This window comes from Xiphophorus hellerii, chromosome 1 (assembly GCF_003331165.1).
Source record: "Xiphophorus hellerii strain 12219 chromosome 1, Xiphophorus_hellerii-4.1, whole genome shotgun sequence".
Classification (NCBI taxonomy): domain Eukaryota; kingdom Metazoa; phylum Chordata; class Actinopteri; order Cyprinodontiformes; family Poeciliidae; genus Xiphophorus; species Xiphophorus hellerii.
The window spans coordinates 18,572,875-18,587,125 of NC_045672.1; the positions used below are offsets into that span (position 1 = coordinate 18,572,875).

Genomic DNA, 14,251 nt, shown 5'->3' on the forward strand with positions numbered 1-14,251 from the left:
CAATGAGCGAACAAAGGTGAAAAATGTTACTGGTTTATGGGCTACTTTAAGAGGCTCTGCTCTTAAGAGGCTTTTGCAGTATCATGAACATATGACACACTTATACACATGCTATCTTAAAATCCCTAAAAACATGTAAAAAAATCATTTACAGGGAAATGTTTCAAGACATAAAGCTGGGTTTCAGACTAACATGTTGGAAGTCGGCTGCATGTGGTTAAAAATAAAGATTACATCAGTGAATAAAACCTGGGCTTGTGAAAAACAGGATTTGATTGTCTGCATCTTTTGTAGTAGTGTGTTTTGGACTTGTAAGTAGACATTTTATAAAAAGTATTTCTGTTTCATATGCACATTTAGATTTGTCTTTCACCATTTGTGAGTAAAGCTTGTTGTTTGGTGGTAAACATTTCATATCTGTTTTAACATTCTATCATTGCTTATAGATTAATGTATTTGGTTTTGCTCTTTAGTAACAGACCAGACAAATGCAGGCTCGACAATAAGTAGCTGGCAAGACAAATCAAAGTGATTAAAATTATTTACAGAACTCATTTTAGAATTGTACAGGAAGGCAAATTCAATCCCAGACCGGAGGTACAGTGCCATCTTGTGGTCATTGCTGAAACACATTGAAATATGAAAGATATTCGCAGACAGAATTCAAAAATTTGAAATGTTTTGATAGGATTTTGCATTCCCATCAAAACATTTTGATGGGAAATGTTTTTATCACTTCCCATCAAATTTGATCATTTAATAAAGAACCTTCCTATTTATGATTAGCTCCGTGGTCCTTCATTTTCTCAACCTGTTTGAACTCACAGTTGCAGTTTCAACAAAATATCAATCAACAGACGTTAAAACAAACACGGCCAAACACGCTCACAACAACAAAATAGCTTAACTAAAAATACTAGGAAATATAATTCATGTTGAAATAAGTATTTTTTCAAAGGGATAAGCTGTCATTAAACTAGTAAAGAAATACAGTTTTGATTCGTCTTATTTAGAAGGAAGCTTTTATTTCTAAACTATCTGGGTGACAAGTGAGGTAATTTAATGCACTGAAAACTTTGCAAATCAGCATGTGTACAGCGGGTGAAGCTTTCCTTTTTAGAGTAGGGATGGATCCTATAAAGCAATCCGTCTCTTGTATTGTTTGTCTGCAAGGCGATCGACTCATTTCCGTACTGCTATAATTTGCTTAATCTTCATTGTTGTCATCATGACCCTTCTGTTGTCAACTAAACCAATACATTAATAAATTCATCTGTAAATCAATAAGCCAATTAGAGTTCGCAACCGCGACAGTGTCTTTTTTTTTTCTGGTACATTCAATGACACCTGGAAATTTGGGCGTCTACCCGTCAATAAAATGAAAGTAGACAATAATCGAGTCATTTATGTGACTAAAGAACAGACGCATACTTCCGCTTTTACTGCTAACTCCCCAAAGTCTCACTTTGCAAACAAAACGCAAAATGGTTGGTTTTTATTGCTTCTTGATCGTTGCATTAAAGTCATGGATAGTACGTTAGATGCATTAATTTATTTGTTCTTCACACATATTGTTGTTGATACCAAACCACCGATACAGCGCTGGATGAGGATGTGTTCCTGTTTTTTTTTTTATGGAATGAGAGGAGACTAAAAATTATTGATGCGACTTAAAATAGTCACATTTCCTAATGCTACATTTGCTCACCGGCACACTTTCCCCCGCCCCGCTGCGTGATCCAAATTGAGATGCGTCAAAATAAACTGTCAAAAGGTTGTCTTGTCTTACCGGAAGTGAAGTGTTCAACTTCCAAATTAAAATAAAAACAAGCCTCCAAGGAAAGATTTTTCTTAAAATTATACTTTACTAAATTTTCATTGTAATGCTTTACAGTGCTTCAAGAGCAAACTAAAAAAAATAAACCAGAGGTGGGTAATATTTAGTTTTAGTCAGTTACATTTGCATGAGTTTTTTTTGTTGTTTTTTGTTTTTAAAGAAATTGCTTCTACATGTAGTTATACTTTTACATTTACTTGAGTAATATTATTGTTGCAATAATACTGCTGTAACTTGAGTAAAATTTTCGGCTGCTTTACCTGGAGTTACTTCACCGAATGAAGAATATGTGTTTCAACCAAATATGCGCAAAACACATAACCACACATGAAGATTATGTAAAAACTCACACTTCTTGTTTTAACACAAGCTCAATTGTTCATTTTCTATCTGCTGAGCCTGCTGTGCCACTTGTAGTTCAAGTGAATATGCAGTAAACAAAAGTTATAAATGATCCCTCCTCCTGAGTGAGCATGTGACATGGGTGGAAAGGACAACTCCATTATAACAGGAAGAAACTTTCAGCATAACTCATCTTAAGACGCCATGCCATTTTCTATGACCAGCTGGATGTCAGAGGCCAGAGAAGAAAAAATAAATGCAGTTAAAAACAGAAGTACCATACAATTTCTGTATGCTAAAGAAAGAGAAATCCATAGGTAGACGCTTTAACACAGAGCCAGTATTACGGTCCATCGAATGAAAAGGCATCCAGTTAGTTACAGCAGTTGGTTCGTGAATGACTTGAATGTCCAGGAAAGAGACAATAGATTCTTTCAAGAAATGAAAAAGAAAATCAGTTGATAATGTCCTGCACAACTGCAAGAGAATTCCAGCAGTGTGGGACAATTGGAGGTGTGGTGTGTGATTGACATGAGCACTATTCATAAGGACTGGATCAGAAGTTTCCCATACCATTCTTTTCCAATAGAATAATAGCTAAATAATAGTATTTAGCATTTTTAAATCCTGTGGCTGGCTAATTTCCAAGCTATTTGTCATCAGTACCTTAATCATGCCTGGGAGTGTTATGTGAAAGAGGCTATTATCAAATACAATAGAGAACAATAGAGAGAGAACATAACTTTATTGGCAGAAGATGCTCAGCTTCTGCTGAGACTACTAAACACAAAGAGAAAAAAAATTAACAGAGGATTTAATTGTAACTTTAATAACTTTAAAACTTTAATCTTAACTTTAATCAGCTATGTAGAGAGCAGTAGGAGAACACAGCAGAGTTAGAATAGTTGTGTCCTCCTGCATGCTGTAACAACTAGTAGCTCAAGATGACCTGAGCATGCTTACTATAACATTTATTAAGATAAATGAATAATGGTAACTATTTTTGGTTTTGTGTCGCTTCACTGCTGTGGTTGTCCAAGGGTGAAGTGGGCTTTTACTTTGAAATACATAATTGGGAAGTCGCTTGTGTTTTTGAACTCGCTTAGCTGCTCGGGCGAAACGACAAAAACCCGGGTATTTTTCACCTTCTTTCTCTGCTTTCAGTGCCGAGTCAGCTGTGTCTCAGACAGAGAAACTGCTTCCGGCTTCACTTATTCCCGTCTTTATTCAGACAACCAACTAAACGCCTGTTAGTGTGATCGACATGGCGAGTCGAAAGCGACCCATGGGGCCAGCTGCTAGCTCGGATGAGGAGTTCAAAACCCCGGAGAAGAGAGCGTCAGTGGTCCGAGGCTCGCCTCTGGTCTCCGGCTTCATGCGGTGGGGAGTCGAGGAAACCTGTCGGTACCTGCAAAGAGAAGGACTTGAAGAGTGGAAGGACAAGTTCAGAGGTTCGCTTTTACATTTAGTTAGTCACAAATGAATATAATGCTTGTTAGCAACGCAAACATGACGTGGATGTGTGGTTGTACATATTTACTGACATTGCGCATTTGGTTCTGATGGGATTCAGCTGAGAGGATTACAGGTGTGGGACTGAGGTGCCTCAAGGATGAAGACCTGGAGAAGATTGGCATAAAGTAAGCCTTTGCATCTTTCCACAAAACAACGTGACATCGTGGACAAAAGGAAACGTGGCCACTACTTCCTTTTCTGCTTCTACATCGAATCTGTAGCTCAGGAAGAGGTTTTTAAAGGAAAATCTTCTGATTGTTCACTTCAGGTGTCTCGGTGACCGTCTAAAGATTCTGCACAGCCTCAGGAAACTGTGGCAGATAGAAGCTGAGCCCAGCAAGGTAAACATTTTCCCACTAAGACAGACTGTCAAGGCTGTTCAGATAACATTAAGCAGACTGTAGATCCAAGGGAATCTACACAGACAGCACAAAGGAAGAAGAAGAGTCTCCTCTGTGTTTTTGTTTTGACCTCTTTGTGATGCTGTTGGTCGTGAGAGTAGAACTGATCCTGTTCTAATGTTGTTTTCCTGCCTGGTTGTCAGGTCTTCAATGATCCCATCCATGGCCACGTGGAGCTGCACCCGCTTCTCATTAAGATCATCGACACGCCTCAGTTTCAACGACTTCGAAACATCAAGCAGCTTGGAGGGACGTATTACGTTTTTCCTGGGGCCTCCCACAACCGCTTTGAACACAGCATTGGGTAAGTGTCTACATGTCACACCTAGTTGCTCTTAATTAACTTTAGGAAATGGATTTCGGAGAGAAATGCTCACAGTGCCTTGCTGAATTATTATCATTACGAAGGAAAGCTTGTCACATTTTGTCAAATTGCAACCACAAGTTTTTAGTTTATTTTATTTTGTTAGTTTGTAGTTGATAAACCAAAACAAAGTGAATTATTACCATGTGAAAAGAAAATAATTTCAAATATATTTACTCATAAAATCTTAATTCTGGTGCATGCATTTGTATTAAGACACCGTGAGTCACATTCATTTGTAGCTGTACCTTTTACTGCAGTTACAGCTGCACCTCTACTTGCGTTGCACATTTAGAGATTTATATTCCCCTAACTACTGGAGAAAAAAAAAAACGCTCATTCAGACTGTACATACTGTCTCACAGCAGCAATTTTCAATCATTTTTCATACAGATCGTTCCTCCAAGGACTTGTAAGACATTATAACTATCACTACTCCAAAAGAAAATCAATAAATCACTATAGCAGCAGTTGTTTGCACAGTTTTTTCAGTTCTTTTAAATAATAATTTTTTATACACACAAATGTATATAATTATATATTTTATAAAACTTTCAATGTGAATATGCATGCTTGACCATAAGTTGCTCTTGTGACACCTGAATTTTCCCACTGTGGGGCAATAAAGGACATATTTATAACCTATCTGTTCTTTTATTTCCACTTTATAATAGGCCTGTCACGATAACAAATTTTGCTGAGCGATTAATTGTCTCAAAAATTATTTCGATAACCGATAATATTGTTTGAAGACCATTTTACACCAATTTAATGGAAATGAAGTAATAATACATGCGATTTCCTGCCAAAGATAAATACACTTTATTTTCAAAAGAACACTTAACACTGGAACTGATAAACAAAATAAACAAAACAACCAAAAACAAAAATAAAATGGATTCTCAGTCTCCATTAACAAAAAAATGTACTTGAATTAAAACTAAACAACATAAAGCCAAAGTGGAAATAAATACTACATTTAAAAGAGTGCAGATTATGAAGTCTGTGTACTATGTTGCCCTTCAGTAATAATTAGATTTAAATAGAGAAGACGGGCACATCCGACTAACTGATGCAATAGTTCACACTACACGATTTTTTGCCCCGATTTTCCCCTTCCGACAATCTTAGAACTCTTGCGATTTTGTAACCGATCATCCTGTGGTGTGTCGTTGCCGCTCCGATCTAAATCTGGGTTTTTCCCCGACTGGGAGCTTTAACGCAGCCTGTTGAATATGACAGGCAGCAATCAGAAAGCGTGGAGGGGAATCCGCACTTTCTGAGGGGAAATTACGGAGAGGAATCCCAAACAGCTGACACGGCACAACCCGAAGTCCAGCGGACATTGGAGATGATATGAGGAAACAACATTAATGTTTATTAAACATTTCGTGCAAAGAATATAGAAATGACAAGGGGAGGAGTTGGAGTGAAATTACTACGGTAACTTTTCAGCTGTTCTTCGTGACATAAATAGGTTATAATGATTTTCATTCAGTCAGGACTGACACTAGCCACATGCATTGCAGGTAGATTGTAGTAAAGCATTGATTAATGCCTGGTTTAAAAATTAGTTAACTGGACTTGTAGCCATTATGTGGTGCCCATTGTTGGACACCACACGGCAGGATTGAACCCGATTGTTATACCTAGGATTTCTGTCGGCTCATGTGTTGTCTCTCAGGTCTTGAAAATAGGCCGAGAATCAGCTGATAGCTCTAAGATCATGGAGTGTGCACAGGGCATTTCACTACAGCAATGAGGAAGGGAGGGTCAGTGGAGAGCACCGGAGTTGAACCTTTTTTCATTCAGTGTCATCAGCAGAAAGAGGAAAAAGGCCGGAAGAAACGATAAAGCCGATAAATTAAAATGAGGTCAATAGTTTTAATTTATCGTGCGATTTATTGATTTGTTTATCACGACAGGCCTACTTTATAATGCAGGTGAAGTGGAAATGTGAGCCTGTCATATAAAAACATTGCTATGTGGAACAAAATGACAGGGTGTGGAGACTTCACCAACGCCCGGTATTTTAAAATGGAAATGTTTGTTTTCACTTGGCCAGCTATATCAAGCAGGTCAAGTAATAAATCAGTTGTGTCTCTCTCGTGACACTTTGTTGTGTTTTTGGCTGATTACAGGGTTGGGTATTTGGCTGGACGACTTGTTCAAGCTCTCAACGAGAAACAACCAGAGCTCCTCATCTCTCGCAGGGACATTCTTTGCGTGCAGATCGCTGGACTCTGCCATGACCTCGGTCAGTGCTGCTCTGGGCAGATGGGTTCACAGAATCGGAGACTAGCAACATTCTGAACTTTTAGGGACTTCACTACACTAGCTTCGATGTTGTCCCTTTTGTAGTGATGAAAGGAAGAGGCTTTATTTCTCTTTTTAAAAGCCTGTTTCTCCACAACATCAACTGTTGTTGTGTCAGTTGAGACAAACTAATCCATTCAGGGATTAGTTTGTCTTTAAACTGTGAAGTAATGTAGTTAAAAGCACATACTTAACACTGAACTTACTTGCGGGTTTCATCTCAGATGTTTCCCAATTCTTTGGCTTCAGTTTCTGGGTGTAAGAACAGAAGTGGAGTTGCTGATAATCTGTTTCAACACTTCCAATCATTTTAAGATCTTGCTACTCGCCTCTGAAAGAGCCTGTAAACCCAGTATTGCTGTGTTCTTCCCCTTTCAGGACATGGACCTTTTTCCCATATGTTTGATGGCATGTTTATACCCAAAGCACGTCCAGGAATTAAATGGAAGGTAAGACTTTTTTTCTTTTTTTTTATGCATGGTCTGGTTTTTCTTGTCTGTTTGTTCACCAGTATCAAGACATAGTGTTCCCTGTTTGGTTGAAGCTAATTTCAGCTGTAATTATGAGTTGCATAATTACAGCTGAAATAATTACAGCCAATGGAAGCCAGTTTATTACAAGATAAATGTTTTAATAGATGTAGAAACTCAAGAATGCCAAGAAGTCCTCTCTGTTGGACTCAACCAGGTTGTGAATTTATAGATCTAAAGTTTGCAGAAGATTTTATTGAGGAGGGTAAACATTTCTGCCAGCCAGGGCTTCTGCACACAGCTGTTAATGTCAAGTGTTGAGGTAACAGCACATTTTATTTATCAGACTGATAGACATGAGAATGACTAAACAGAGTCTTTACAAAAGTGTGTAAAAGAGTTTACAACAGCCTATTGGGTGTAACATCAGCTGAGCTCCTTCTGTTTCAATCAAAAGTTGTCATTCGTTCACTTTCTGCTGATTTTGTTCTGTTGAACCTGTTCCATTCAAGTACATTTTTGTGTTTTGCAGCACGAGGCTGCCTCTCTAAAAATGTTTGACTACCTTGTGGATGACAACTGCCTGAAACCGGTCATGGAGAAGCACGGTCTGGTGCTGCCAGAGGACCTGAACTTTATCAAGGAGCAGATCGCAGGACCGACAGAGAGCAGCTCAGGTCAAGGAGAGAAGGTGACCAACATGTTGAAGAAAACAAACCGCGCACACTCTGTATCATTATTTCTGGCTGTGTTATTGCAACATTCAGAGTTTCTGCAAAGTCTAAAAAAAATTATTTAATCTTCTCAATTCTGGGCCTTATAAAATCCCATTGTTTGGACACCCAGTGGTGTCCAAACATTTTGCTTTGTTGGCCAAAATTGCAAAGATAAAGCACTCTGATGGCATTTTTTTTCCAAATTAAATCCCCAAAATGTTTTAGGGTTTTTTAAATTCACATAACTATAAAAGTAAGATTACAAAATGTGTTTAATTTAACATAATAAATCTTGCAACAATCCCCACTGTTGCAAATCAGAGGTGACGTTTCTAGTACTTCTCTCTTTTATCTAACAGTTAAGCTATATACAGTACATCACCATTTTAAATCATGTGACAGTCATGTGATCACATCAGCAGTAGCGATCCAGGACATAAGAACCAAACTACAACACATAATGTAAATAAATACACATATAAATACACATGTAAATGTAAATAAATGTCCCGTCTATTATTTGTATTTTCTCCAACATAAATTTGATTTAAATGGGAGGATATGGTGGCATTAGTTGCTGTACCAAACCCCATATCCTGGAAAGTTTCAGGATATGTTTACAGTAAAGGGTAATACCGCAGATGTTTGGACCGATGTGGATTATCAAGTGTGTTTGTTTAAGAGGGATTGACATTATTGTAAATAACCACACCTGAATCATAAAACATATGTTTCAGTCTCCTAAAATAATATTTGCCAATGGTGAACTCATTTGCTTTTTCTTCTTTATAGTGGCCGTACAAAGGTCGTTCTAAAGACAAGTCCTTCCTCTATGAGATTGTCGCCAACAAACGGAACGGTATCGATGTGGATAAATGGGACTATTTTGCAAGGTGGGGAACTGTTATGATTTAATGACTCGGTGCTAATTTACATTATTATCAACCTGTAATGTAAATTATGTTCCTATTGCATAAAATGTTTTCGTTGTTTCACTCTCTGTCCTCAGGGACTGCTATCATTTGGGCATCCAGAACAACTTTGACTATCGGCGTTTCCTAAAATTTGCAAGGGTCTGTGAAGTGGATGGACAGAAACACATCTGCACAAGAGACAAGGTGTAATTTTATTTTTTCTCATTTCTTAATTAACAGGTTAGAAAATGTGAAAGTTGGTCTCTAACATTCAGGATGTGGTTTTAAACAGGAGGTGGGCAATCTGTACGACATGTTCCACACTAGGAACTGTCTCCACAGAAGAGCCTACCAGCACAAAGTGGGCAACATCATCGAGACAATGTGAGTTATTACTCTTTTCTTTTGCTCAGTTGCTGTGATTTTCCTCCTTGGAACATGCAGCAGTTTTTTTCTGAAGTCCTGATAAGTTTGATCTTTGTCCACAGGATCACTGAAGCATTTTTAAAAGCAGATCCACACATCCACATTGAAGGCTCTGAGGGAAAAATCTTCACTCTGTCCACAGCCATTGATGACATGGTGGCCTACACAAAGCTGACAGGTCAGCAACAAAGACTGTAAATTTACATGTAATTACATTTTTAGTCAAATTAAAGCTGAATGAGCCTTTGAACAATATGCTGTGAGGTAATAAATCATAAATTGGGATAAGTCATGGGTTGATTTTAAGACAGCACAATATGATAAAAACATATGGTAATAATAGTGTTGAATAATGTAATGATATCAATCTTTGATTAATCCAGGTTTTCATGACTCTGTTTTTTATATTACCTTCATCACAGTTTCCCAACTACTGTTTGTGAGCTTTAACATCTCAGTCACTAAAAATGAACATGTCCATCGAAGGGAGTGAAAATCCATCCAGCAGGCCACATACATTATTGGCATGCATAATTTGGCACTTGGAATATAATATCCTACTAAGTATTGGTTCCAATACCTGTGATTATGATATTGTACACACCCAGTTAACACCAGAAGTTTGCATTCGCTACTTAAAGTGACACATGCATTATTTTTTTTTTTCATTCCTTTGTGCACCTGGGATACAGCCGTCTGTCATCGAAGTAGCTCTCCAGTTGTGTAACAGCGTCAGACTCTGAGACCTTGGTACACAATAAAATGCTAAATTTGAATTTATTTTAAACTAGAGCAACTTTACATGAAAAAAATCTTAGCTATAGCCCTTTCGCTGGATTTGTCTGATTTCCTAAAGAAAAAACAAAACATTTTGTGGCTTATGCAATCCCATTTATTACCATTTGGGTTTGTATTTGCTGGAAGAAATGTCACATTTTGCATAGCGAATCAGTAAAGAAAGTTATTTAACTCTTTTAATAGATTCCCTGAAAAACATTCTTAAAGAGTTTTAAGTGTATTAAGATGCATATTTTTCTATAGAGCTGACTCAGCCTGTTTCACATCTCTATACAGCCAGTCATAGTGACTCCTTACTCAGATCTGGTGATGTAACATAAACAGTTTGTCAGACACAAGTTCCTACATATGACTCTTTAAAGTGTGAAATCAGAATATGGCCTTCTGCATTTATCACTTACCTTTTTAATATATAGTTGTTTTCCCTTCGTTGCATCTTTTTTCATAAAAGAGAGGTGGTGTAATACTTGTCAAATGTAAGTTAGGCTCCATGACTATAATTTAGAAAAGCCATGAACACAAAGGTATGCCAGTCTGGAAGTTAATGGTTTTTGTACCATTAACTTCAAGCGTTCTCTTGTGGTTAGCTTTCTCAATGAATTAGACAAGTTTCTTGAGCTGAAGTAACATTGCTTTCTTCTTTCTCTGTTTGTTTTGTAGATAATGTGTTTGAACAGATCCTGAACTCGTCCTCTCAGGAGCTTGCAGAAGCAAGGCTGATACTGCGCAAAATCATCCGCCGGCAACTCTACAAGTGTCTGGGTCAAACCCAGCCAGACAAAGCCCTGACCGTCACTCAGGTTTGTTTGTAATTGGGCAGCTGTTTTGCAAATTTATGTTATTGGAGGGTTGAATAACCGGAATTGTTTGCATATTTTCAAATTACACACTGTCATGCTGCAGTAAGTTATATTCTGGAAACTGGAAAATAAACTAAAAAGAGCAGAAATTGAAATGTTCTTCCCAGATATTTGGATTCAATTAAAATAAGGCCTTTGTGATGAAAAATTTTTTTTTAAATCTCAGATTTACTGCAGTAGTTTTTGTGTGTCATCTTAATGATGTTCAAATGGAAATGTCTGCTCACTTTACCAATTATTTTCTTATCTTAAGGAAAATATTCGCATTTGGGAGGCAGATTTGGCTCAGTCCATCCCCCACAGTGGCTCTCGTGATGTTGTTCTTCAGCCAGAGGACTTTGTTGTCAGCGTGAGTTTTATTTAAAAAAAATTGTCAGATCTCTTTGTAACCTTTCTGCAAAACTTCAGGAGTTATTTTTTTTTTGGGGGGGAAACACTTGAGCTTTTCTGTCTGTGTTTTATTTTATGAAATATTGCCTTTCCTTGTAGGTTATCACGATGGACTATGGGATGAAGGAAAAGAACCCCATCAATAACGTGCGTTTTTACTGCAAGGATGACCCAACAAAAGCCATAAAAATCAATAAAAACCAGGTAATGTAATACCAAATTTCATTATCAGGGCTCTGTAGAACCTATCTGCTTGCTAGCAAGATTAGCCGTTTGATTTAGCCGTGTTGGACCAGGAATCGTTCTGAAAGCTGCATTACATTACTCCCCACAGACAGCAGTTTGACACCTTTGAGATAAATGTCTACATTTTTTCTCTCTCTGTTTCCATTCTGAATTTATTACTAAAAATAAAGATTTATGTGGTGCTGTTTTTCCTTTTAGGTGTCTAAACTTCTCCCAGAGCACTTTGCTGAACAACTGATCAGGGTGTACTGCAAGAAGACAGATGAGAGGACCCTGGAGGCCGCCAAGAAGCACTTTGTTCAGTGGTGCATGGATAGGAACTTCTCAAAGCCTCAGGTATTTCTGCAGACTGCATGGCATAAACAGTTGGTCAGATATTTAACATTTTAATGTTATGTCTATGTCATAACATTAAAAAGCAGATATCTCTCCTTTTCTAAGGCCCTGCACTAAAAGAACACTAACCAGTATGTATGGACAGTGTCGGAGGCCTATTGTAATAGGTCAAAATAATAAATAAACCAAATAAACCTTAATGTGCATTATGTCAGACTGTTTATGAATATTTGTACCACATGCCTAAAACGTTACTTTTTCAGTAACTTTCTACAAAGAAACTGTAAAAATAAACTAATGAAAACAACTCACAACTGACATTTGTTGTTGACAGCTTAGGATATAACGCTTTGATTTAGTCATTTTACGATGTAACGACGACAAAAACCCTCATAAAGATGAACATGTAGTTATACCATCAGTCTCTGTTGTGTTCATCTGCTCATGAAGCCGCAGGCATTTATCAATCTTTTACAATTTTCCAGGCTCTGTTTGGTTTTTGGAAATGGAACAAACTTTCTGTTATGTTGTTTCCCCATCAGATACTGTTTCGCTTGCTTGTTCAGACTTCAGACACCATGAAAGCTCAAAGTGTTTCAGCAGATTTGTCCAAATTGTTTGCAACTGTGCTCTCAAATACATGTGTAGAAATATGGATGGATGGATGCATGAATGCATGCAGCCCACCCTGAAAGCTCTATATGACACAAAACGCATCAGAATCTGATGGTGGTATAGACGGGTGGTACAGTAAAAATAGTTCAAATTTGCATTTAATTTAATGAAGGTAAAACTACACAACCTTCTACTGGTAATGGTGCATTCTTGCAAATCTCATATATATTTTGCATTCCTGCAAATCTCATAACAAACATTTGTTTCTTACTTGTAGGATGGAGATGTCATAGCACCTGAGCTGACTCCTCTGAAACTCAGCTGGTGCACAAACAATGAAGGCGAGGACAGTGATGGCTGCAGCTCCAAAGAAGCAAACGTTCACATGAACGGACTCAGTAAAGCAAAGACTCAGCTTAACTTTCAGTGAACGGAGAGAGACAGCTGCCCCTTGTTGCACATAAGTAAACAGATGAGTGTTGCATGACAAGTGTATTTTTCTACAAGTCGAGTTCGTTGAAGAGCCCAGCAAATAGCTTTTTAGACAAAACACAGAAAGTAGAAGAGAACGATTTAGTGAACAGTCCTAGACAAGGTTTGTTTCAGAAAAAGGTTCAATTTAGCAATATACATATTTATTTTATTGCTTTTAATTGGTTTTGTTTGTCAAATATTCATTGGGCAGTTTAAAGGCCTTTTATAATTTTCAACACAGTATCTTCATCAAATTTTACTCAGCCTTTAATAACCTCCGTCAGTCTGCTACATTTAAAGAAACATATCTGCACATTTAAAGTGTTTTTATATTTTATTTTTATTATTTGAGATGAGGGAGGAACTCCCTTTCTATTTATTTCATGTAGAGTTGTGTTTTGGTTGAATTTTTTGATACAACCTTATTTATTGTTTCTCCAGAAAATATCTTTGCTTGCTTCTTTTCTTTGCCTTGCAAAGATTAAAACATTTTAATGTTTACCTTCTACTTAATCATGTTGTGGGCTCATCAGATCTTTGCTTGACTGTGTTTAAAAACAACTGATAATGTTGGTTGCTGTGGTTTCTGAATGTAACACTTGTGAAGGTTTGAGAAACATCTGTTAAAATAAACTCTTCAGAATTGAGAGGACACCATAAAGTCATCTGAAGCTAAAGAAGAAAGACACAAGTTGTTTTGTCTGATTGTTTTATTCACCTCATGCTAAAGGCTGCAGAGAAACAGGTAAATTCTTGGTGACTGATTGCGCTAAGAATTACAATCACAAGCTGCAAAGAAATCTTATATTATGTTCATGCCAGTATCACCATCACGTTGTTTGACTTCGGCCCAATCATGCTTGGCATTTTAAACTGCTCGTTCAATTAACATGAAACAATCAGATATATCTGTGTCATGCCTATGTTATGATGCTATATCTTTCCATTTCAGGAATTGAAACTGGTGGGCTCATAATTCATTTTACAAGACAAATGGATCCAATTGATATGCAGCTATAGAGTGAAATTCATTCAAGGTGTGAAGAGGTAGAAACAACCATTTTGAAATGAAACCCTTCCAAATCACTGTTTCTGACAGTGATAAGTAAACAAGTCTTTGTGTCTAGTTCCTTTACTACAGGAATCCATTGACCACATAATGAGAACAAGTTGGTCTGGATTTAAAGGGATCCAACATTCAATGGTGTGATGAACCTGTTTCATTCTTGGC

At 37.4% G+C, this 14,251-nt stretch overlaps 1 protein-coding gene across 2 annotated transcripts; it reads left to right on the forward strand.

Moving 5' to 3' along the window:
* The first annotated feature begins 2,992 nt into the window (after positions 1-2,992).
* Positions 2,993-13,107, forward strand: LOC116728016 (deoxynucleoside triphosphate triphosphohydrolase SAMHD1-like). Of its 2 annotated transcripts, XM_032575738.1 has the most exons (17): positions 2,993-3,172; positions 3,344-3,630; positions 3,753-3,819; positions 3,963-4,035; positions 4,239-4,399; positions 6,601-6,716; positions 7,154-7,224; positions 7,778-7,936; positions 8,754-8,854; positions 8,971-9,079; positions 9,168-9,259; positions 9,364-9,479; positions 10,760-10,899; positions 11,213-11,308; positions 11,449-11,553; positions 11,794-11,931; positions 12,824-13,107. In XM_032575738.1, the coding sequence occupies exons 2-17, from the start codon at positions 3,444-3,446 to the stop codon at positions 12,974-12,976; spliced, it is 1,884 nt and encodes a 627-aa protein (XP_032431629.1). In that variant the 5' UTR covers positions 2,993-3,172; positions 3,344-3,443; the 3' UTR covers positions 12,977-13,107. The 2 variants fall into 2 exon arrangements, with proteins under 2 accessions (XP_032431629.1, XP_032431619.1); XM_032575728.1 differs by lacking the exon at positions 2,993-3,172 and having other exon boundaries at positions 3,202-3,630.
* The last annotated feature ends 1,144 nt before the right edge of the window (positions 13,108-14,251 follow it).